The sequence below is a fragment of the Mchenga conophoros genome, linkage group LG23 (genome assembly GCF_057382185.1).
Source record: "Mchenga conophoros isolate Kocher_MC1m ecotype Shallow Benthic linkage group LG23, M_conophoros_male_GT1.1, whole genome shotgun sequence".
Taxonomy (NCBI): Eukaryota; Metazoa; Chordata; class Actinopteri; order Cichliformes; family Cichlidae; genus Mchenga; species Mchenga conophoros.
The window spans coordinates 21391798-21418294 of record NC_140547.1 but is presented as its reverse complement, the minus strand read 5'-3'; the positions used below and the strand labels follow the sequence as shown (position 1 = coordinate 21418294).

The 26497-nt window shown below is 41.7% G+C and overlaps 1 protein-coding gene across 9 annotated transcripts in view; it reads left to right on the top strand.

The window, feature by feature from the left end:
• agap1 (ArfGAP with GTPase domain, ankyrin repeat and PH domain 1) overlaps nucleotides 1–26497 on the top strand; it is a 188773-nt gene that overhangs the window by 136666 nt on the left and 25610 nt on the right. For 4 of the 9 annotated variants that reach the window (XM_085264878.1, XM_085264876.1, XM_085264871.1 and 1 more), the window contains 5 exons: nucleotides 264–432; nucleotides 2364–2528; nucleotides 5455–5616; nucleotides 22385–22539; nucleotides 23106–23196. In XM_085264878.1, coding sequence (XP_085121004.1) covers nucleotides 264–432; nucleotides 2364–2528; nucleotides 5455–5616; nucleotides 22385–22539; nucleotides 23106–23196 — 742 coding nt within the window. Of the gene's footprint in view, nucleotides 1–263; nucleotides 433–2363; nucleotides 2529–5454; nucleotides 5617–13743; nucleotides 13822–22384; nucleotides 22540–23105; nucleotides 23197–26497 lie in introns of all 9 variants that reach the window. The other 5 variants (XM_085264875.1, XM_085264874.1, XM_085264869.1 and 2 more) reach the window with 3 other exon arrangements.

Here is a 26497-nt window from a genome sequence, read left to right as displayed (position 1 = left end):
ATGAGATCGCTTACACGCACACTTCATTTTACTTGCTTTGTGTTTTGTGCTCTAAGTGTTGTCCCATGTGTTTGTTTGCTGTCAGTGGGCCTGCTTGGTCAATGATTGCATGTAATTACATTTTTAAAATGCTTTCTCTGGTTTAAACGGTTGTAAAATGTCTGAATACTCGTACGAATAAAAATGGGTTTGAGATTCATGTAGGTTTAAAGATTACGGGACTTCAACACAATAAAGTTTGAATGCTGCCTTCTGTTTGTCAGGACTACATGCAGAACGTCCACGGGAAGGAAATCGACCTGCTCAGGACCACGGTGAAGGTCCCGGGGAAGAGGCCACCACGCGCCGTATCCACCTGCGCCGCCATGCCGAGCCCCAAAACCAACGGCCTGACGAAGGACATGAGCAGCCTGCAGCTCGGACAGACTTCAGGTGAGGCCTGCAAACTGACACCTGAGAGCGTCTGTATCAGTCCTTCAAACCTTTCAGCCATAGGTATAAGGGAGATCTTTGTCACACCCCTCCTCCTCTGTGATTGGACGGCAATGATTTACCTGAAATTCAACTTTTTTTTTTTACTGCTGAACACCCGTTTACAATAATCAGAATTCATCATCTAGAAGTGCATGCTCTAACGTATCTAATTTTTCAAAACAAAAGCCATAATTACTTATAAGGAATTTACCAGGATGCATTTAAATCTAAATAAAAGTTTTCTATTTAGTTTATTGCAACTTACGTTTTCAAAAATATTCACTCCTGCTATCAAACATCCAATCAGGAAGTCCATTTGTTATAGTTTAAAGTAACGAGTCTTTACGTCAATTTTCATGTGGATACCCAGGTTTAATGGTTAATTTGTGAAATTATTATTAATCACTGTAATTAAGTAAGATACCTGTTTAAACTCCATGTTCATGCTTTTAGATGTCTCATTTTATTTTAAACATCCAAATCTTCTATTTCTTGTAAAATGATACCATAACAACAATAGGTTTTCACATTTCTCCTACTGTTATTGGGAGAATGATTAAAACTGAGATTTCTATTGAGACAAACTAACATAAAGAAAAAGAAATTTGCATTTATTTTCTAAAAGTGTCTTTGAAAGGCTTAAATGTAACTGTCAGCATTCACACGTAGAAACCAACAACGTGTTTGGAGGTAAAAGCGTTGTGTTAAATAACGGAAAAACTGAATCAGCGTTATTGAAATGATGTAATAAAAATGAGCTGAAATATGAAAACATAAAGGAGTGAACATGAAGTCTCGCCTCCACTCAGCAGCGATTAGCCCGTCATCAACACACTTGTTTCCTAATTGTGCTTCTAATCGCCACTCTCGCTCTGACATCATAAACACGAGCGTTGTTTTGTTCGTTCTGAGTCAATAAAGATTGATTGAAAGGAGGAGGGGAAAAATCTGCAGTTCAGCCTCGAAGCAAACGTGTCTTATCACCTGAAGGAAGACGTCGTAAAACAAAAGGTAGAGCGTAATCCTGCGTGTCACACACACACACACACATAAAAGCAGCGCTTATGAGGCTTAAATCTCTCTCTCACACACAAACACACACACACATGCGCGCGTGCAGGAGGCCCGAGCTAATAGCATGAATATTCAGTGAGCTGTACTCCATGTACTAATTATTGTCATGAATATTAATGCCATCAGAGTCCTGGCTCCATTCAGCCAGCACCAAGAAATGAGCTGTAATGAGAGAATGAGGAGGAGGAGGGTGGGGGTGACTCACCCTGCTGCTGGACCACACAGCCTCTCACCGACTCGAGGGTTTGATTTAAGCAGCCAGCTCGTGAGAGGCTGCCTTTTATGGCTCCCTCGTGTTTCTGTGTGAAGTAAATGAGAGTGTGCGTGCACGCCAAGGAAGGAAGAGCAGGTCTGCAGATGATCTGTGCCACGCTCGGGACGTTTGAAGCTTAAATAGCAGCACGGGCTTTAAATGTGATTCTCTGGTCATAAGAAACATGCTCAAGTGTCAGTTTTCTTCAGTCAGCTGGTTAAAATGATCAGAATGCCGAGCTAACTGTACATGGAGCCCGTAGTTACTGCTCCCAGCCTGTAGAGGGGAGCGTGACAAATTCAATCCAAAAACTCACCTTCCTCCAGTGATGGAGTCCACAAACCAAAGGACAGCTATGTCCATCTTTGTATATTCAGTGTATGGTGCTATCGTCAGGCTTCCTGTCATTGTCCAATCAGAGGAAAGAGAGCTGTTAGGAAGGAGGTTTCTTAAAGAGAAGCTAACGCAGCTTTTCTCACAGAAGTTATGAGTGATAAGTGAACACTGCAGGTATCTGAATCTTCCTTATATGCCGCATTGACGTCTCCACTTTGTGTTTCAGGCTCGGTGACTAGCAGCTCGTCAGTGTCGCAGATGGCGAGCGGCGTCAGCTTGGTGTCCTTCAACAGCCGCGGCACGGAGGGGATGCACCAGCGCTCGTACTCCGTCTCCAGCGCCGATCAGTGGACCGAGGCCACCGTCATCGCCAACTCTGGAGTCAGCACAGGTCAGTGACCGGCACGCTCACGCAGAGTCATGTGATCCTGAGTTAAACCGCAGGTCACACGAGAAGCTACACAGATGGGACTGAAGGCCCCAGCGTGGAGCTACGCGAGGGGGACTATCATTTGTCTCCCATTGATCCAGCTGCCAGACCTCTAATACTGCCTTAACTGTTTGTCAAGCTAATGGACTGTCTGTGTGTGTATGTTGGTGTGTGTGTCTGTGTGTGTGTATAGGTGTGTAGGACTTAAAGCGCCAGTATTAACCAAACACACACACAGAGCAGGAAGCTGAGACTGACAGCTGTCAGGCTGTGTATGAGCCTGATGTTAAGCTTGAGTGGCAGCTCCTTCTTTGGGGCCTCCAGCCTTCCTCAAATAACGTTTAAAGCTGTGAAACGCTCTCAATGGGCTCCCAGGGGCAACACAAACACACAGTTTCTATAGGTGTAAGGGCACTCCTTTAAGGTCCCTGTGGATCCTTAAAAGGTACTTTATGCAAGAGTAAGATATTAATTAACCTTAAAAATGGTGATGAAGTCATGAATTCTTTTGTCAGAGATCTGAGAAATGTTACAGATCTTACAGCAATATCTGAAATCTAAAAAAATAATTGGGACAAACGAGTAGTCAAGACTTACATGTGTTAACTCATCACTCAGTTCTCAAGCAGTGTCGAGGCCAAAATGATAGGAAATAATTATAGAGAAGAAAAAAATGAGAAAAACAAAGATATTACATATTAAATAAGCTAATGAAAAGATAAGTAGTAATATAACATCTTAAAAATACAGAAAGGAAATTAAAAACAGAAGTAAATAAACTGAGCATGTTAAATAAATAGGAGGAAATACTGCAGATTCAATCATTTCCGAAATACTCCTGTTTATATTTTATTAGGTGGGGTCTGCCCTCCATAGATCAACTGTCAGAGTTAATAATAACTACAAAACTGCTTAAAACATTTGTATTAAACAGTGCAAAGATGCAAAAATAAATAAAATTCTGCAATAAATAAATACTAAAATTAAGATTAAACTCATGAAAAAAATTCAGTTTCTGCTTCTTCTTTGAGGTTTATTAGGCTCACAGGTGCTTTGCCGCCACCTTCTGGAGCATAAAACAAAGAAAAGTTTGTAGTCTTTGGACCAGCTGCTTCTTCTTCTGTGGTGGTTTGTGTGGTCTGAGCAGCTGGTGTTTAAACTGTTGATGAGAGAAAATACACCACAGAAAAACAATCAGAGTTTGGACTGAGAGAGAGTGCAGCAGGATGAGGTGGTTGTGGGGGTGGGGGCAGCGGTGGTGGGGTTTGACGTGGATGGAGCGCGGCTTGCAGATGGGAGGGCCGTTAATCCACGGCGGTTAATTGCGCGCTCGGGGATGGCATCTTGTCAGCAGAGATAAGTTGTCACATTTTCCACTTGAGCTGAGACTAAACGATTGTAAAATAAGTTATGGCCGTCCTTGGGGCTGTCTGCCGTTCGGGGATGCGCCGGCCAGCAAGCGCTCGACAAGATACGTTTGTGTGTGTGTGTGTGTGGTGTGCACACGTGTTTCCATCTGCACACACAGATACACACCGCGCCCGTGTCAGTGTGGCCGCCGCGCCGTGATATTGATGGAAGCTGAATGTTATTTTATTCCGCCGCTAGTCACAGCTGTCAGCAGCCGGCGTGAAGAGTGGAGGGCAGAGAGAGAGAGACTCCACTCACTGTGCTGATAGCCTCGCTCGCCCACAGGTCTGAGCCTGCATGTCGACCGGAACGGGATTCAGTATAGTTTACTTTAATCCATTTGGACCCCGTCAGTGGTGATTCCGGATATTATATATACATATTTATACATTTACTGTTCTGCTTATAAAATAGAGCAGTCGAGGTGTGAGGTTTTGCGCTCAGATTTACTCAGCTTCTGTTCTGTGCCAAAGAGTTTTGCCACCATGCATATTAAGGTCATTAGTGAAGTATCAAAGGTAACTGTGCAGCAGGATCAAGAGCTGAAGCCAGAGTCAGAATGAAGAGCAGGGAGTCCTGTATCTGATGGCCTGGACTTCACACAATCCTGATCACAATATCAGCAGTGTGAAATTACAGGAAGAGACAAAAGACTCCAGTTTAATCCCACTGATGAAGCAATTCCTCCATAACCTGTAAGTCAACTACAAAGCCAGGTCCAGAGTCCAAAATTAGGCTCACAACTAACCCAGAAGTTATTAAAAATAGCAACCGCAAAAGCTTTTTTAGGGTACTCAAAAACGAAATCAGAAAACTTGTAAGTTCTTCCAAACCAGTACCAAACCAAATTTAAAATCATACCCAAACCTAAGTTAACCCAATGGAAAATTTATTTTGAAAGCAGTTTTAAACCAGTTTAAAAGAAAGTCCCAATAATCCCATTATGAAGTGTAAGAAATAAGTCTGGTGTAACATGAAGGAACCAAGACCCTGAGACTAATTTAGAGAACTGTGACAAGCCCTCGAAGATGTTAAAGGTTTAAAAAAACCAAAAAACGCTGAGGTCAAACCAAAATGAAACTAGTCAAAAACTTAATCCAGAACCAGCTTAAAACCTGTCCAAAGTTCTCAGCAGATAAAACAAGAAAGGCCACTTGTGTATTAAACTTACAACTATCTCAAATTATCTCTGAATGTTTTTCTCCACAACCATAAACTTCCCCTTTTAAGACACTGCAGAAAAAGATGGGTGCCTCGACCTATCCTCCACCCACCAAAAAGCTCTTTGGTCTTTAGAAAGCAAAACCCCCCAAGTAGTTCTGTTTAGTTATATTTGGCATCAGTCTACAGCAACAGTTATTTTACTGATGGGTAAAGATCCTGCAGTATTATAGTGAGAGAAGCCCATTGATCACTTGTGAGCAGTATGGCAACAGTGTAGAGTTCTATTTGTGATTTTATTTGGTTAAATTTGCAGACACAGGCCTGGGAGACTCCGTCTGCTCCAGTCCCAGCATCTCCAGCACCACCAGTCCAAAGATGGAGCCGCCGCCATCGCCGCACGCCAACCGCAAGAAGCACCGGCGGAAGAAGAGCACCAGTAACTTCAAAGCCGACGGCCTCTCTGGTACTGCGGAAGGTAACGCCATCTCCCCTCCCCCTCGCCTCGCACTTTCCCCGCCTAGTTCTTTAAAAAAATACAAATGAAAACATCATCTTTAAAACTGACCCGACCTTTATTTTCTAGTTTTCAAATCTTAAATCCCACTATCTTTGTAAAGTTTGTGTATTGATGCTACACTCAACAAAAATATAAACGCAACACCTTTGTTACTGCTCCCATTCCCCATGGGATGGACGTAGAGACCTAAAATTCATTCCAGATACACAATATAACCATCCCTCCCAAACAGTGGTCACAAATCAGTCCAAATGTGTGGTAGTGGGCACATCTGCTATATTGAGATAATCCATCCCACCTCACAGGTGTGCCACATCAGGATGCTGATCTGACATCATGAGTAGTGCACAGGTGTACCTCAGACTGCCCACAACAAAAGGCCACCCTGGAATGTGCAGTTTTGTCTCACAGCAAAATGCCACAGATGCCACAAGCAATGAGGGAGCGTGCAATTGGCATGCTGACAGCAGGAATGTCAACCAGATCTGTCGCCCGTGCATTGAATGTTCATTTCTCAACCATAAGCCGTCTCCACAGGCGTTTCAGAGAATATGGCAGCACATCCAACCGGCCTCACAACCGCAGACCTCGTGTAACCACACCAGCCCAGGACCTCCACATCCAGCAGGTTCACCTCCAAGATTGTCTGAGACCAGCCACCCAGACAGCTGCTGGAACAATTGGTTTGCACAACCAAACAATTTCTGCACAAACTGTCAGAAACCGTCTCAGGGACGCTCAACTGCATGCCCGTCGTCCTCATCGGGGTCTTGACCTGACTCCAGCTCGTCGCCGTAGCAGACTTGTGTGGGCAAATGCTCACATTCGATGGCGTCTGGCACGTTGGAGAGGTGTGCGCTTCACGGATGAATCATGGTTCACATTGTTCAGGGCAGATGGCAGCTGAGAATGTCCCAGTTCTTGCATGGCCAGCATGCTCACCGGACATGTCACCCATTGAGCATGTTCGGGATGTGCTTGACCGGCGTATACGACGGCGTGTACCAGTTCCCACGAATATCCAACAACCTCGCACAGCCATTGAAGTGGAGTGGACCAACATTCCACAGGCCACAATTGACAATCTGATAGACTCCATGCGACGATGTGTTGCACTGCATGAGGCAAATGGTGGTCACACCAGATACTGACCGGTTCTGGGTCCCCAGACCCCCAATAGCACAAAAAACTGCACATTCCAGGGTGGCCTTTTGTTGTGGGCAGTCTGAGGTACACCTGTGCACTACTCATGATGTCAGATCAGCATCCTGATGTGGCACACCTGTGAGGTGGGATGGATTATCTCAATATAGCAGATGTGCCCACTACCACACATTTGGACTGATTTGTGACCACTGTTTGGGAGGGATGGTTATTTTGTGTATCTGGAATGAATTTTAGGTCTCTACGTCCATCCCATGGGGAATGGGAGCAGTAACAAAGGTGTTGCGTTTATATTTTTGTTGAGTGTATAAGAAAACCCTGAACCTTTGTTCATAGTGACATTAGTAGATTATTTGGGACCTAGGCTGGGAAACGCAGTCATGTGATTGTCTGAGATTTTCGACCTCCTCAATGAGGAAAGGATCTCTCCATCCTGTCATTCTCTCAGCCCTTCATCTCTTCACCCTGTTTGGTCTTCCTCTTCTCTGTAAAGTCTGTGGATCAATGAGTGTGTACATGCACAGCAGTAACTCCATATTAGTGAATCCAACAACAGCTGAAAAACCTGCTTTCATATTAATACTGCAGACATTAAACATGAAAAGCATTGTCTTTGGTAATAATTCAGCTGCAGATAACCTGATGAAGCTAAAGTTGATCAGAACAAATCTTAAAGACAGTTACAAAAAGCCAATTAGAGACCTGGTTACTAACTAATGGCTAATTTTGTATATGCTTCTATATATGCTTATATGACAGGTTGGCATCATTTAAGTGCATGGAGACATCTGCCATTTGGCGATCATTGTTGGACAGTTAGAGGAGCAATTCCTTATGAATGTTTGGACTTGGGTTAGATTCGATGTTGAAATTTGTTATTATGTTTAAAGATTTTTGATTTATTGTGGGGGGGGGGGTTGTTTTTTCTTTTGTTTATAATAGTCTGTAGAACAACTGAATTAGCTTGAGTCCCATTCAGGGACCGTTCAGCAGTTGTAGCCACATGTGTTGCTATACACCTGTCAGTCAAAGTGGCATTGCACCTTTCAAACTTTAAGCCTTAATACAATTAAAACCGGTAAATTATTTTAAAAATTCACCATCCAGTTATTGTGAAGGAGGAATGTAGCCATAGAACCCCAAACAATTTTTGTAGCAGGCTGTAAACATGCTTAATTCTGCTGTGAACATGTGGACATCTTATAATGTGAGACTGATTCACTTTTGGAGGCGGCCTCAAGTGGACATTAGAGGAACTGCAGGTTTTTGTACTTTACTTTTAAGCCTTGGAGTTTGATTCTACTCTGAAACGAGCCCACTTTCTTTTTCTCACAGACTTTCTTTGTATACGTCAGTATCTGAAACTTGGGCCATGCTTAATATATATATTATATACTGTAGTATTATGTTCATGACAAGAAGAACAATAATACGTCTTCTTTATTGATCAAGGAAACTGAATGCAAGAAAACTCTAAAGTAAGCCTTTTACATTGTGGTTTAATGGGTTGTTGCTGATCGTTTCTGCTGAGAGACTGGATCCAATATTAATTTGTTTAGCAGCGTCATATCAAGTGTTTCACACTAAACACAGCAGAAGAAAATTCTTAGTATTAATAAAGTGGCTGGCGTAAAGGGAAAAAAAAGAATAAAATATGGATTCATTCATGAATAAAAACCACAAATTAAACTTAAATATATACATTAGAAAGATCTGCTAAACATCAACCTGTGTGTTTCTTTCTGTTCTGTTTCTGCACCACACATCTATGACCTCCGCCCGCTGCTGTATCCTGATTGGCTGATTCCATCCTAAATTCCTCCTCAGTTTATCACCATTATTGATGTTTTTGTGATAATTATCGAGATCTTTTATCACACACACACACACACACACACACACACACAGTAGCTCGTTGAACAGATGTGGCGCAGCAGCAGATGTGTAATGTTCGTCCCTCCATCAGTGAGGTATCAAGCAGCTGACAGGACAAGTGGCTGTCTGAGTGACAGATTGACGCTGCATCTGCCTTCATCTCTGCTCATTTCCATCCCTTTATTTTCCTTTATTTCCTCACATCCACCCTCAATGCTTCCTTTTTCGTTTTCAGTCTCCCCTCCTGGTTCTTGTCCTCATTTCCATCTTCTCCTCTAATCTTGTTCCTCGTTGTTTTGTCTCATCTGTTTCATTCCTCCTTCACTCTGTTTTCCTTATGCTTTACTCCTCCTCCTCCTTTTTTCCCCCTCTGCAAGCGTTTTATTATCACTTCCTCTGACCGCCACTCGTTATCAGACACTTCCCGGCTCCCTCATCTCGCCCCCACATTAGTCAGCCAGAGAGGCTTAAGTGAAATATTATAAATAATCCAGTGTATTGAAATCTTTTATCAGCTGTGTCACTTTCATTATTCAATAAGCGATTAGTAACAGTCTTCCCAATTTAGCCATTAAGCACTGAGCGTGCTCAGCCGGCCGCTGGCTCACCGCCTGTCACGCCGGGCGGGCGGGTGAAGTATCTTCATGTCAGAGCGAGGCCTGGCGTAATTCATGAGGGGGAACCGCCCTCTGCGGCCGAGCTCCCCCAGGTAGGACCACACCAACACACACACTCGGAGATTCTCACCCTTAGTTTGCTGCACCAGTGGAAGTTCCTGGTGGTGATGGTGATACTTCTACCCACCAGTATCTTTTGTTTCAGATGGGGCTTTTTGTGACCTCTGGCCAGACTAATGTGCGTGACTTTTTAATGACTCACTGACCTGCAGCTCCACCGTATTCACCTGGATTTGGACTTCATGGCTCATGAGGATGTTTTACTACCGTTCTGATGCATTTCAGTTTTCTGTTTTGACCAGGTCTTGGTTTTATTGGTGTATTGACTGGGACTTGTCAGATTCATGAAGATGTTTTTTAAAGGTATTCTTGCGTGTCATCTTTGGTGTACTTCTGGTTCATCCATTGATTCTGACTTCTGTCACGCTTACATTTGGACTAAACCCATGGGATAGGATGGGATAAACCCATGAATGGGTTTTGATTTTCACTTATCTTGATTTTTAAGGGCATTTTTTTAGTGTGTAGCATTTGATCTAGTTTAGTTTAATTAATGCATTCATAGTTTATTGGGTTAGGATTTATGATAGTTGTTTCAGTTTTCTGTTTTAACTTGGTCTTGGTTTTGTTGGTTTTATAGGTGTACTGACAAGGACTTACCAAGTTCACGTCTGTGTTTCTACTCCGATATTTTGGATTTTTGGATCAAACTACGACTTCTTTTGTGCCGTTCTTGCTCATTAGCAGTACTTTGTTTTGTTTTGTTCTTCACAATGCTTTTTTGATTCAGACTTGGTTTTGGCTTATTGTCTTTGGTAGAGTTCTTGTTCATCTATTGATTTTTTTATTTAATTTTTTTGGATATGTGGGGTTTTTTTTGGTTTAGTTCTAGTTTGATTAGTTCAATTTAATGTGTTTCACCGGGGTTAATTGCGAATTACTTCTTTTAGCCTTCAGCTTTAAACATTCTTAGTTTTGTTAGTTCTGTCCTTGGTTTGTCAAGTTTATAGGCATTTTTTGACTTATTTTGGTTTTAACTTTTATTCTGAAAATTTTAGCTCAAATGTAGCTCTTCATTTTTACTTGTGGTGGTCTTTGAGTTAGTTCTCTACATTATACATGCTTCCCTTAGGCATAGCACACATTTTCACTGCTATGCAGATGACACCCAACTTCTAGCCATGAAGTCAGATAACACACAGCAATTTGTTAAAATGCAAGAATGTCTTACATACATAAAGCTCCTCACACACAAGGTCTTGAATAATCAGGGCTCATCTTATCTTAATGACTTCATAGTACTGTGTGACCCCAATAGAGTGCTTCACTCTCACATTGCAGGCCTACTTGTTGTTCCTAGAGTATTTAAAAGTGTGGGGGGAATGGGAAAAGAATGGGAGGCAGAGCCTTCAGTTTTCAGGCCCCTCTTCTTTGGAACCAGCTTCCAGTTTGGATTCAGGAGACAGACACTATCTCTACTTTTAAATTAGGCTTAAAACTTTCCTTTTTGCTAAAGCATATAGTTAGGGTTTGATCAGGTGACCCTGAATCCTCCCTTAATTATGCTGTAATAGGTCTAGGCTTCTGGGGGATTCCTATGATGTGTGAAGTATTTCTTCTTCAGTCACCTTTTTCACTCAATATGTGTTTATACACCTCTCAGCATTTAATTATTAGTTATTATTAATCTCTGGCTCTCTTCCACACCATGTCTTTGACCAATCTTCTTCTCCTCACCCCCAACTGGTCATGGCAGTTGGCCATCCTCATAATGAGAGCATGAGTGGATCTGCAGCCTCGACACCGGGCTGCCATTTGAGCTTTGAAAGTTGACCTCAGTCTCTTTCGTTCAGCTTCAAAAGTTTGAAGCTGAATCTGTGGCCACATTCCTGAAGTTTAAGTTGAGAAACGGTGGCTTTGATTCCTCACACGGAAAGCTGCTCACAGCTGATGTTTAAGTTGTGTGCGCGCCTCTCAGATCACATTCGTGTGTGACGGTGTCTCAGCTGAAGAGCTTCACCTCATTGTTGTCAGGTGGTCGGTGCACCTGCAGCACGCCGCTCTCTGACTGCTTCATCAAGGCCTTGAATTCCTTTAAAGTCGCAGCTTAATCAGGAAGGTGGGCTCCGCCCTCCGTCACAGGTCAAATAGGGTCAGAGAGGGTCAAACAGAAGGGAAACAAAGAGGGCCTCTGTGGAGGAAAGACCAGGTGGTCCTGCAGTTACCTGTCAGTCACTTTGTTTTAGTCTCTCTCCCTCTGACACAAGTTTATATAGTTTACACAAACATGTTCTTGTGTTGTAAAGCACTTTGTGATTTTTTTTTTTTTTATCTGTGAAAAGCGCTATATAAATAAATTTTACTTTACTTACTTATGTTTAAGCTTTTTCAGACAGGTTGGTGAGAAACATTTACAAGATTTTTTAAATGAGACGCACAAAATACAAAGACTATCGTCAGTGCTGGATAGACCTGCTGATGTTTTAACGTTTTCTCCAGTATACAACATGAAGAGTAACAAACTGTTCAAATAAACTTCAAAGCGTTCAAAGATCAAATTAAACATCGACATAGCCTGTACACTCACTACAGCTATAGCCTGTACATACTTATACTATATTCATAACATACCTTCATACCGTGTACATTATAACATCAGAAAGTGAGAAAATGAGGAAAAAGAAAGCAACAAGCTTTCACAAACTTCCACTAATGTACGATTTTTGATATCAGCGAGCTCCAGAGAAACTCTTGCTCCTGGTTCCTCCTTAGATCCCTGATCCCTGAGGAGATGATCCAGCAGGCTACACAACATGGTTTAAACCATGAGTCGACTTAGAGGCAAATAATATCTGAGTTAGACTGAGAGGAAAAACACTTCACGTCCCCCTGCTTTGAAAAAAAGCTCATACTGGAGTAACAGGCTGGATATTCATGTAGGTGGAGTGTAGTGACAGTTTTAACTGAGTCCCATCACTTTGTGGTGTCTTATATCATGAAGCTGCTTCTGCCTCTTGATTCATTTTTTAGCTTTTGTTTTTTATCTCAGATCCATGACTCTGGTCTCTGCTTCAGCCTCTCTGCTCGCGCTCTCGGGGCTCCAACCTGTGACCTTTTTAACACCACCCTGATTCATTCCATCCGTCACTCGCCTCGCCTCCTGTGGCAGATCGAGGAAAACAAAGCGGACTAACATTAAAGTGTCAGCCGCGGCTGTATTTCATCCTCTGCAAATGTTGCTTTGGTGGCAAATGCTCGCAGTAGCCCCAGGGGGGAGTGAATATTACAGAGTTTGCAGAGGTCAAAGGTCACAGAGCTCAAACCTGTGGAAGAATCAGAGCTACAAAGGAGCTACAGAAGTTCAGCGTTTTTATCGTCCCATCATTTGTTGGCACTTAGGTTTGATTTAATGCTTAAAAAAATCACATTATCACAGTTTCGACCATATTTTTTGAAGAATGTTGCCTTTATATTCTGCTAAAGGTGATTAATTAAAATAATTAATCATATCTATGAAATAAGAGATTATACTGAAAACTGTCTAATGCAATTTCAAAGTTTAAGTTGACTTTTGTTTTATTCTATCCAACCAGCAGCTCACAATTCTAAAAAGGAAATAAAAGTTCAAACCTTACACATCACACACTGATATTTCGCTCTAAAGTGCCCGCAAATAAGTTTTCTTACTTTCTTGGTTATCTTTTAATGTGAAAATCTCGAGGAAGTGTTGAGTTGTAGCTCAACAGCAGGTTTTTTTGAGGCTCTTGTTGTTTGACTTTCAGTGGGTTTAAAGTGTCATGAATATTTTTAGTTTGGTTATTTTTTTATCAGATAAATGTGAGCAGAAACTTTTTGATTGACATCTTTAGATTTTTTCCAAGTTCTATTTTTTTATTTGTAGTGGATTAAAGATGTACTTTGTTGATCTTTCACGGACTTCCATCCCTTCATTGTGCTTATTGGCTCCTCCCACTTCAGCACCGAGCCACACCCCCTCCATAGCATCCTCTGCACTGCTGGTTTTGACACCTGTCTCTCTCTTTCTCTCCCTCTTCCCCTTTACTGTCTATGTCTTATATTTGTTGTCTCATTCCTAAAATCTGGCCTCACCTCTCCTTTGGTCCTGCATGTTTCATTCCTCATTCATTCCTCTTCTCTTGTCCCTTGTCTCCTTTGTTCCTGTTCGGATCGCCTGTTATCTCTTCTTCATTCCTCTATCATACCCGCTTGACCTGCTTTTGTTATTCCTTCATTCCTTCTTCAATCTTCCTTTGGGTCCCCATTCGATCTTCCTTCATACCCACATTATTCCTGTTTCCTTCCTCGCTGCCGTCTTTTCTCTCTCTCTTCCTGCCGTCGGGGGATGCAGCCAAACGTAAAGCTTGGAAACTAAATCGCGTCTCTAGCCTTCGCAGCATTTACACCAACAGTCTGCAGAACTCAGAAGGTAAAAAAAAAAAACTGCTGTGGTGGGACGGACAGACCCCCAACTGACCTCCACCCTGACCCTCCCACCACTGCAGGGTTGGAGTCCCCTGTGCTGGAGATTTGTGCTTTTGATTCCAGGAATGAATGAGTTGGTGATTTGCAGAAAAAGATGATGAAACTGGGTTTGAGTCACTTACATGTTTAAGCAAGAAGCACTGAGACACTTTTATAACATGAAGGCTAATTCTTTAATGAATCATCAACTTCGATCAAAGAGGGAAAATTAGTTATTAGTGATATTTATGGTATTAGTAGTATAATATATAGTAATATTAAATTATACACCTTTTTTTCTTTTTTTACCAAAATTGAGGTCAGTACAGAGTTTAACACTCATCATGGACCATAACTTGAAAGTGAGCTGCTAGCTGAGCTGTAAACTGAACATGGATTGGTTACTTCTGAAAAAAAAGAAAAACTGAAAAAACCCTGATATAGTTTTAAAAGAAACTAAATATGTTGCTGTAAATTTTATGGATTTATGACTCACATAGTCAGTTTTAAGGTATTTTTGCAGTCAGTATGGGATGTTTGCCCGACTTGGACTCATAGTTAACCTTCCCGTCCACTTTATATCCATGTACAACATGTTGGAATTGCCATTTTAAATCTTTTTCACCACCTCATATGTCTTAATCAATGTGAGAGTAATGCAGTATTGTCCATGGGGAAAAAAAATATTTCTCTAACTTTATAAACCACACAGGGATATTTTCATCCTGCAGTTTGGATGTGTTTCACCTCTAAAGAGTTCTTAGAGTCTTTTTGCTGCAAATCATCCAGTCAGTTCTTTCTCGGTGTGTCCATCTGTGTTTGGTCCAGTGGAGAAAGCATCTGTCTTTCCCTTCCCCTGTATTTCTTTGCCCCACCTGCCTCACCTGTGAGGACACAGCCAACCAAACACCCCCACCCTGGAAGCATGGGCTGTACAGGTGATGATACACCACAATGTGATGTGCGTTTTGTGCGATAGTGTTCCAGAGCATCTTCTGGTGTGATTTCCTCCTTCATGAAGTATGTGCTGTGGTTCGGTTCCTCTCCGTCTTCTGCTCAAGAGCAAAAAAAATAAAAACACAGAGCCACATATTTCTTTCTCTGAGCGACTTCTGAACAATCGGCTGCAATATTTTCCAGGTTATTAATGTTGTAAAAGGCTGCGAATAATATGGGGAGTAATGACCTGTGTCGCAAAGCAATACTGTGTGCGGTGACATTTAAGGCTTTTAATTTGTGTTTCCCGAGGCCCCCTTTTGTCTCCCTCACGCCTCCCCTCTCATTGCACCTCCCGTCCTCCACTCTCAAACACACATACACCTCCCGCTGAGCCTCAACACCTCACACCCCGGATGGATGATAGGCTTGTATGCATGTCCTGCCCCCCACCCCCACCAACCCACCCTCTGCCAATCCCCACCTCCTCCCCCTCTTCCTGCCACCATTCCTCCCTGCGTCTTGTAAATGCTGTATATTTGGTTTGTTCTTTTCTGCCGTTAAAGGTTGCCAGTGTCAGAGTTCACAAATTGCCTCGGCACCACCTCTCTCTGCGCGAATGTCACCCACAGTAGCCGAGAGCGGTGGCAGTAATTACCCGCACAGTGCGGCGTGGTCGGCGTCCGAGTTTGTGTGTGTTTGTGCTCTCGTGCATACATTTAGACACACGCAGCAGCGAATGGAGAAAGAAAAACACAGGCCGAACAAGGCAAGAAAAGAAATCAGGGGGAGTTTTTTGAAGATTTCCTCAGAGGATTTAAAATCTCTTTTTATAGCTTAAAGTCACATTTTGTTTCATTTCCAATCTGAATGAGCAAATTAAACTGGCAAGACAAAGACACGATTTTCTAGAAAGTTCTTCAAAAAATAAGCTTGATTGTTTTCGCCTTCAAAGTTTGGGGTTTAAAGTAACTTTGACAGCTAAATGGTCCTTAAATTAGTTAGAAAAATGAGAAATTACCCAATCCAATGTGCTTGGAAGATCCAGTATGATCTTGGAGGTTTATTTTAATCACGTACAGCAGTGTTACCCATGAACGTGTGATGAAAGAGCTTTAGTTATTTTTAGTGAAATGAACTACTACTGTAAAAAGTCTGAAATAAAGTTGAGGAAAGTAAATTCTTAAAAATAGTTTCCACATGCAGCAGTTACTCATCAACACGATCATCACGTATGTGAATCTGGCATTTTCTTACTTTTAGCTCCGTATTTGGTCTCCTCCACTTCCTGAGGAAAATATCTGGCCTTTTATCTGCAACATGCTGCATGTTCTGCGACAGCTTTGGACATATTTTGTTCCTGATTTGTTTTTAGACACTTAGCATTATTTTTGTGAAGATTTATCAACTTTACTTGTCTCTTTTTACACTTTCTAGTCATACAGTGGTCTCTCGTTTATCGCGGGAGTTACGTTCTAAAAAATAACCCACGATAAGTGAAATCTGCAAAGTAGCCAACTTTATTTTTTATAATTATTATAGATGTATAAGGCTGTAAAACCCCTCACTACACACTTTATACACTTTTCTCAGTCAGGCATGAACATTTTCACACTTTTCTCTGTTGTCTAAACACTCTCAAAGTTTAAAACTTGTAGAAAAATAAGTCCAGTATTATAGAATGAAACCAAAGGCACCTGCAGGTGATGGCGTTTCGTCGAAATTCTTGTGTTTGTTGGGGAGAAAACTTACAAACGCACAGTACAGCACTTCAGAGTCACACTGCTAGCGATCGAGATTGATGTAAATTTGACAAGCTGAACGCATTCTGTACTGTACAGGAGGCACGGCACAAGATTGATTGACGTTGGTCTACAGCCAATCAGGACGCAGAACACAATGTGCTGTTTAAAAAAAAAAAAAAAGCATGCAAAATTGCACCAAAAAAATTCAACAAAACAGAGAGGCCGTGAAAGGTGAGCCGCGTTGTAGCGAGGGACCACTGTATTGCTTGCATCTTTTTGTGTTAATTTTTTGGACATTTTGTTATTTTTATGACACTTAAGTAATATTACATATTTATTAACATTTACTAACACTAACAGCAATTTCTTTGTATTTTACAGCAATTTTAGTTGTAGTTCAGAGATTTTTATCATCTTTTTCCAATTTATGTTGTCATTTTATTCCTATTGCTTTTTTTCATAATTTTCTAAAATATTTCTCAGGGAGTTCATTCCAAACTAATATAAAATAATGTTATTATTTTATTGATATTTTCTTATATTTTTAAAACTTGTTATATTTTCTCCTTTTTTAGAAGACAATGTGAACATTGAACACTTTTATTATCCTCTGCCCCTCGGCCCGTTTGCAAATTGAAGCTGCACATTCTCAGCATTAATTAAGCTTCATTAATGTTAAAGGTAATTAATTTTAGTCCTTGCACTTACATTTTACTTCTAGCTCCTCACCCTGGATATAAAGCAGCTAAAAGCTCCACGTTTCATATTTGACCTATTGAATATAGTTTCCATTTCTAGTTTCTATCATAATATAATCCAGTGAATATCTTTTGGTCTCCACCTCCTCCTGAGCTCTGACATCCTGTTTCTTTTAGCTGTTGGCTGCTCAGAGAACTGAAACTATGAGCTAAAAGAGACTAAAAAGCTCCACAGAGTAATTTTTCTACCATGCTTTAAGATTAGTGTTGCTACTGAGGTCCAGGCAGGGGTTTCATAGTAAAAGTGGGTGGTGGGAGTGGTTCTTTTCCCCCCTGATTTTATTCATTAGCGGGCTTAGTGCGCTGGGTCAGCATGCAGCATTTAAATCCAGAAACACCGTTTAATTTACGCTGCAGAGAGGCAGAGCCTTTCTGGATTGTTGGTTTCCATAATTGTCAAGCAGCCTCCACCCCTCCCCTTCCCCCTGAAAACAGAGAATCATGGGAATTTAATTATGATGGGATTCTGGCTCTTGACCCTGCAGGGCTGAGGCGGTGCTTGATGGGTGAGCCGTCATTTAGAACGAAGAGGCACCCGGTGTTCACCCAGGAGCTCCGAACACCTCCCTCCCTGCATTATGTACAGTTTGCCCTTCATCAGACACACGTTCATACGCAGAGCTTCGACTTCCTCTGGTCTGAAGATAGTTTGATGATGGTAGCACCCGCTCTGAAGTCACGCAGTGTCCCCGTAAATCATGAAGGACAGCAACAGGTGCTCCTAAAATAAAACTCATGTTTTTATGCAATCAAGTTAATAATCAAAGGTCAATAAGCTCCAGGCTATGAATCAGGATCGAGCACTGTGTGAAACTCTGGATGTTTTTCTATGTTTTTGGAGGTTTAATTTAGTTTAAGTGAAATTATTATAAGTGCTTTATCTTCAATATTTCTCGTGATAATCTGGGGCCCTTTTTTCTATTTTTTTCCTGCTTTTTGGGACAATTCTTCTTCTTAGACACCAAAATAAATGTTTTCCATAAAATGTATTTATATTAATGTATCTTTTAAAGAAAAGTAAAAAAGGGTTTTTTTGACACCTTTTTCTGTCATTTTGTTTTTAAATTCTTTAAAAAATTTTATTTTTCCAATTTTTTGTATTTTAAAAAAAGTTTTTTTAAATATATTTTTTAGAAATATTAGTTTGACCAGTGTTTTCTTCCTCTTTGTATATCATTTTACAGATTTTGTTTATTAATGGTTATTAATATAAAGTAACTGGAATTTTTTGTCTAGCTTTCTTCAGATTTTATTTATATTTTTCAAACAAGTTTTCAGACATTTGTGGGGTGAATTTTTCTTTCCTTTAGCTGCTTTTTGAACATTTTATTATTCTCAACTCATTTTCAGTTTGGACCTGCAGGTTTTAATTAGGCTTCATTAATGTTAATGTTGATTAATTCGGTCGCTTCCTCTAAAAACTTATTTCTGGATCCTTTCCCAAAAACATCACCTGGAAAAAAGCAGCTTGAAGCTCCACTTTGGTAAAAATGTCCAGCTTTTTTCCACTGTGAGAAAACCTTTTATTAAATATTTTCCTTTACAGTTTGTCCCTCTCGTTTCACTGCTTTCATGAGAAAAGTTCAGTCTCATCATTGTTTCTCTGAATCTCTGCGCTCAGCGGCTGGTTTACTGCACAGATCGGTTTAACCTTGATCCGTTAGCCGGCCCTTGTAAACAGTAGTTTTAATTAACGTGAGCTCATCCGACTCGGGCCGTCAGCTGCCTGCAGCAGCTCACAGATGAAAACGATCCTCGGTTATCTCTAGTAGAGAAACTTTGGAGAGCAAAGGTGTTTTCAATCTCTTCATCTGGAAGTGCGGGGCTTCCTCAGCCCGCCGTTCGCCTCGGGGCGCTTCCTTCCATCCTTACCTTCCGTCCTTCCTCTCCTCGGACAAGGCCATTGATTATCCAGAGCAGAGCCGGAGGGGAGCTTCGGCTCTGCTGCTCTGAGACGATCCCAATTAGCCAAATGACTGGAGTTGAGGAGGAGCAAATGGTTGTTCCCTGGCGGGCCGGCCATGACCGCTCTCCGACTGATTAAACCCCTCATCATCATCATCTTCTTCTTCTGCTGCCGCCGCTCGTCATGAACGGCTGCTTCCAGAAACCCTCGCCCGTGTTGTGAGTGATTACCGAGCTCACTGCTGAGATTTTGTCTGAGCCCGACGCCGCGCAGGTTTGGATGGAGGAAAGCATTTCCGGGTCACACCAGCAGAGACGGTGGAATCCTGGGAATTATCAGGCACGCTGGAGGCCATCCTTTGATTAAGTGATTACCCGGTGTCGCCTCCTCTTCCCTGCTGATCGGGGTTAATTGTAAACAGAAGCTGCTTGTAGTCTGATCTGCTGTGGTGATGATACTCAGCCCCCCTCCCATCCCGTCTGTGCGCCCTAACAGTTTCCAAATGTGGCTGACATGTCAACGAACAAATGTGAACATCTGTGGCGAGGCATGGAAGCAGTCGTACAGAAACACAGAGGATTTTCAGCTCCACGAGGTTTACTCAGAAATCCAATCAAATTTTACAGGGAGTGCAGAATTATTAGGCAAGTTGTATTTTTGAGGAATAATTTTATTATTGAACAACAACCATGTTCTCAATGAACCCAAAAAACTCATGAATATCAAAGCTGAATGTTTTTGGAAGTAGTTTTTAGTTTGTTTTTAGTTTTAGCTATTTTAGGGGGATATCTGTGTGTGCAGGTGACTATTACTGTGCATAATTATTAGGCAACTTAACAAAAAACAAATATATACCCATTTCAATAATTTATTTTTACCAGTGAAACCAATATAACATCTCCACATTCACAAATATACATTTCTGACATTCAAAAACAAAACAAAAACAAATCAGCGACCAATATAGCCACCTTTCTTTGCAAGGACACTCAAAAGCCTGCCATCCATGGATTCTGTCAGTGTTTTGATCTGTTCACCATCAACATTGCGTGCAGCAGCAACCACAGCCTCCCAGACACTGTTCAGAGAGGTGTACTGTTTTCCCTCCTTGTAAATCTCACATTTGATGATGGACCACAGGTTCTCAATGGGGTTCAGATCAGGTGAACAAGGTGGCCATGTCATTAGTTTTTCTTCTTTTATATCCTTTCTTGCCAGCCACGCTGTGGAGTACTTGGACGCGTGTGATGGAGCATTGTCCTGCATGGAAATCATGTTTTTCTTGAAGGATGCAGACTTCTTCCTGTACCACTGCTTGAAGAAGGTGTCTTCCAGAAACTGGCAGTAGGACTGGGAGTTGAGCTTGACTCCATCCTCAACCCGAAAAGGCCCCACAAGCTCATCTTTGATGATACCAGCCCAAACCAGTACTCCACCTCCACCTTGCTGGCATCTGAGTCGGACTGGAGCTCTCTGCCCTTTACCAATCCAGCCACGGGCCCATCCACCTGGCCCATCAAGACTCACTCTCATGTCATCAGTCCATAAAACCTTAGAAAAACCAGTCTTGAGATGTTTCTTGGCCCAGTCTTGATGTTTCAGCTTGTGTGTCTTGTTCAGTGGTGGTCGTCTTTCAGTCTTTCTTACCTTGGCCATGTCTCTGAGTATTGCACACCTTGTGCTTTTGGGCACTCCAGTGATGTTGCAGCTCTGAAATATGGCCAAACTGGTGGCAAGTGGCATCTTGGCAGCTGCACGCTTGACTTTTCTCAGTTCATGGGCAGTTATTTTGCGCCTTGGTTTTTCCACACGCTTCTTGCGACCCTGTTGACTATTTTGAATGAAACGCTTGATTGTTCGATGATCACGCTTCAGAAGCTTTGCAATTTTGAGACTGCTGCATCCCTCTGCAAGATATCTCACTATTTTTGACTTTTCTGAGCCTGTCAAGTCCTTCTTTTGACCCATTTTGCCAAAGGGAAGGACGTTGCCTAATAATTATGCACACCTGATATAGGGTGTTGATGTCATTAGACCACACCCCTTCTCATTACAGAGATGCACATCACCTAATATGCTTAATTGGTAGTAGGCTTTCGAGCCTATACAGCTTGGAGTAAGACAACATGCATGAAGAGGATGATGTGGACAAAATACTCATTTGCCTAATAATTCTGCACTCCCTGTAACGCCGAGCTCCCATTACTGACTTTTCTAACGGTTTCTACTCACCTCATCATAAGAGATCTGAGGAAGACTCCAGCATGCAGCTGGAAGCTCACCTCATGAGTCATCTGAAGTTTGAAAAAAGCTTTGAAGAGCTAAAAAGTGGATCTTTTAGTCTTTGAACTCAAGAATTAATTCATGTTTATTTAACAGGAAGTGAAAATTGGTGAAGGTTTTCAAATCTAGTCTGAATATCCTGTTTATTCTAACAGTCGATACGTATTGATGTGGCTCAGTCTGTTAGCTCAGTTACTGTTTTAAAGATCAGCTGGAGATGTCTGTTGGTTACTGCTCATTTCTGGTATTTTATGTAGTTTAGCTGTAATTTCTTTTCTAATTTTGTGACATTTTTTGAGGTTTTTATACATTTTATTGCAGTAAATCCCATTAGAACTGTCTCAGTGTGGAGACTTTATTTGAATTTACTAAAATGTGATTTTGAGTGAACGGTCCCATTGATGTGTGACTCTGCAGACATGTTGTCAAACCTCGCTGGTGCTGCTTTAAAAAGTGTCCTCGACCCTGAATCCACACAACAGGCTCGCACATACTTGATGTAATTGGCTCCTGATTGTCCCATTAACCTCTGAGGGGGTTCTGTGTAACAGATCCATATGCACCCCCCCCCCCCCCCCCCCCTCCAGCTGGCCCTGATTGTAATGACTGGCCTCTCCTGCTAACATGTCTGCAGAGAAGAGGGCAGGATGGTCCAGGGACCCTTAATTTGGGTGATATCCTGGCTACAGGGGGCGGGGTCATGTAGGTCAGTAGAACAGGTGTCCTGTCAAACAACGTGAGAGAGAGTTGGTCGTTACAGCCCTCAGCTGAGCATCCACACGTTGTTCTTATTTTTAAATTCTGCTTGGCGACTGTTTGATGACGAAGCTTTTGAATCAAAATGGTCAGAGTAAGGTCAGGATGTGTTTTCATCTCTCCCTCTCTCTCTCTCTCTGACAGAACAAGAGGAGAACTTTGAGTTCACCATCGTGTCGCTGACGGGGCAGACGTGGCACTTTGAAGCCACTTCCTACGAGGAGCGAGATGCCTGGGTTCAGGTCATCGAGAGCCAGATCCTGGCGAGTCTGCAGTCGTGCGAGAGCAGCAAGAACAAGGTGAGCCGAGTTCTCCTGGAGCCTTTCAGTCTCTTCATCGCACCATTTTCACATTTGTCCACATCAGGACCAACAAACATGCGAAATCGCCCTTTAATGCACACAAACACACACACGCGCGTTCACTCACATAATTAGAAAATAGCAATTACTGTAGCTCACATTGAGCCTCAGCATTGCCATTTTCCACCTGCAGCAGGCGGCTGCGTCTCATTCGAGGCCTGATGTGTTTACGCCTCAGGCTCTCAGCCTTTTTATTGCCCTCCCACCCAAAAAGAAAGAAGAAGAAAAAAGACGCCGGCCCCCCCTCCCTTCACCAATTCCATTTGTGTATCGTGTTGTTCCTTCACTCTCCGACATTGATGCTCATAACCCAAAACAGCAGCGACTCACATATGCTCAGTGTTTTAAACATTTTTAGCCTAATTGAGAGACAGCGCTGTCAAGAACACAAGAGGTTGATCAGTGTTTAAATCCTATTTTTTTCTCCCTCAAACTGTAAAGTAAACATTTAGTCAAGAAAAGACGTGAGTCAGAACTGTTTTTTTTCTTCTTCTTTGTTTCAGTCTCGTCTGACAAGCCAGACAGAGGCGATGGCTCTGCAGTCGATCCGAAGCATTCGAGGGAACGGTCGCTGTGCCGACTGCGACACACCGAGTGAGTACAAACCACCCACAGTGTCAACAAAACCTTCACTAACACAACCATTACCCTTCAGTTTACTTCCTAAAAATAAACCATCAGACAGGTCAAGAAAGATGATTCTTAGGGTTCACGCAAGAATGCCTTCTGAGTATCTTCTTAATGGTCAGAGTTAAACTAGACTGAAAGGATTAATTATGTGTAAATGTGACACCATCCAAGAATGGGTCCAGTTATTTCAAGGAGTTGCATAATTTAAGTCCAATTCCTGAAACTCCGTCCATCCTTTAGGTTGTTGTGCAGGATGTTCAGCCTCTCACTGTCCAACTTAGGCTACGTTCACACTGCAGGTCTTAATGCTCAATTCCGATTTTTTGATCAAATCCAATTTTTTCTGTCTGCTTGTTCACACTACAAATAAAATGTGACAGCAAACGCGCTCTAGTGTGAACGCTCAAAGCGGCACGCATGCGCAAAAAAAAGACGTCACACACAACGCACTCTGTTTAGACCCAAACCAAACAGTGTTATTTGAATGATGGCCGTTAATATAAAGACTTGTTTCGGACTTTACGTTTCCCAATTTTGCTTTAAGTTATAAAGTTATTTTGTTATTTACATATGGCCTAATAATTATCCTTATTGCTGTTTTAGAGAGGAGCGGTGCTTCAAAGGATAGTTGCTGATTTCTGTCAGAATCTGCAACTATCTATGTACCAGAGGTGTGGACTCGAGTCACATGACTTGGACTCGAGTCAGACTCGAGTCATTAATTTTATGACTTTAGACTTGACTTGAAAAAATGTTCTAAGACTTGTGACTTGACTTGGACTTTTACACCAATGACTTGGGACTTGAATTGGACTTGAACCGGTTTACTTGAAAAGACTTGATATTTTACCCCAAATATAAAATTTAACATGCATATTATATAGAGATTGAAAATGTGACGTCATTCACGGGTAGAACCGCAAAGGATTCTGGGAACTCGTGGCAAGCGGTACTAGCGCACGCAGGCTTTCAATTGAAATCAGTTACACAGCGATAAAAAGAAACAAAAATGTCAAGAAGCCGTTGTATTATTAACTGCAATAGCCGGTCGCATGACAGCCACGGGAAGCCGACGGGTAAAGAGATCGGTTGTTATCGGATTACGTCGTTGAAGAGAAATTGTTCGAGCCATGTTTCCGAAGTAACAAAGACGCGACGGATGGCCTGGATTGCAGCCATTCAAAGAGCAAATATAACGTCCCAGAACACTCCAGCTCACAGGTTAGTCTGCTCCAAGCATTTACACGAAGGTCAGTCTGCTGTTGTAGTTAATACGTCATTTTCATAACATAATTAGTGATATAGGTTACAAGCAAGTCTGGCGCTGAACAGAAATGGTCGCGCTATGCTCCTTTGTTTATTGTGCATAAATAGTGAATTGTCCTGACACAATATTGCGTTTCGCTTCTGTTATTATGGTACATTGACAAAAACATATACTTTTATTCACAGGATAAAACAGTTTTTTGTATCACTAATTGCCCAGTACGATTACAGACTGCGGTAAAGTGAGCCGTCATTTGTGAGCCGCGGTCAAGCCAGCCGCCTCCTATCCGCGCGGTGATTACAGCATACAATATTGTTGTCACTGCTACATTTCTGTAACGCTACCAGAAATTATTTCCACTACTAATTAATTACCGTTGAGCTCAAAGGTCCTATTAATAAACGGTTAACGAATGTGTATTTATGACGACGATTTGTGAGACTGGTAAACTTATGATATGTACGATGGTCTTTACTTTCTACACGGTGCATTTCAAGGTCCTGCACCCATCCGTCGGTAAACTGTACCTGGGCTTGTTGCAGTGACCTGAAGTTACTAAACTTCATGAGTGTATGCACTCACTCCAAGAACCGTATGATTATAAATATGCATATAAATATGCTACGATGAGATAGCTGACTTCATCTAACTAGCAAATGTTTTCCAGGCTACGTTGGTGATACAGTTTTTTTTAATGTGTGTGATATTTTTGTCATGCGATTTTAAAGCTGGTCCTACAACCGCATCCAAGAATAACATGCAGCGTATCTCAGAACTGTCGGTGAAAATTATTCTTGGAGCTAGGTTTAATTGAGCTGCATTTTAAAGAGGTGCAATTTCACAATTTGTGTATATTTTCTAAGTTCACTATTTTGTCATGTGTTGAGAAAAACACAGATTTTAAAATTACATGGTCTAATATTTACATTTAGCATAACTGCAACATTATTTTTTCGTTTTTTTTTTTTAAAGACTCGAAAGGACTTGAAATTCAAAGTTTCAGACTTGTGACTTGACTCGGACTTTTACACCAGTGACTTGAGACTCGACTCTGACTTGCCTGACATTACTTGAGACTTGACTTGAGACTTGAGGATAAAGACTTGAGACTTACTTGAGACTTGCAAAACAATGACTTGGTCCCACCTCTGCTATGTACTATGTACTTATACAGTACAAATAAAATGTTCACGTTTCTCCAACGTTGTCTTCCCAACACTTTCACTAACATCTACACGGGATGACCAGGAAGCGTTCACGATGTCTTCTCGGGCGCTTCTCCGGTGCTGATAATTGGCGTCTGTCTTGTGTCACTGACGTAAAAGACGGATTTAATGCGACATGACCGTTCAAACAGCAGTCGCTTTCTAAAACATCAGATATGTATCGGATTCAGTACCACAAATGAAAGTGACCCAGATCGGATTTGAAAATATCGGATTTGTGCCGTTCACACTGTCATACCATGATCGGATATGGGTCGCATAGGGTCAAAAAAGTCGGATTTGATGCGCTTTTGCCTGCAGTGTGAACGTAGCCTTAGAGATGCAATCTCTCCCAGCAAGCAGGCCAATATTGTGAGCTTTTCTCAGATCATAATTCTTACAAATGCTCTTTTTGCCCATTTTTGAGACAATAGGAAGGAAGAATACAGTAATGCCTACATTCTTTCTTTATCACGTCACATTTAAACCGAAACCAAAAGAAATAACTTAAGATATAAAATGACGGAGGTCATTTCCAGTTTTGTCCATTTGTTCCCGAATTAGATTTTTTTCGGATTTCAGTTATTGATTACAGACCAAGAAGGTCTGTAATGATGACCAAGGTCTAAAATTCTTCTAGCCTTGTTAGCCACCTTCTACCTACAAATAAAGAGCAATGATTGTCCGGTGCTGGCTTTTACCAACTGTTTAAATTTCATGTCTTGATCTTCCTCTGTAAACACAGTTTAAATAGCACTTTGAATCACCTTGTTGTTGAATTGTGCTATACAAA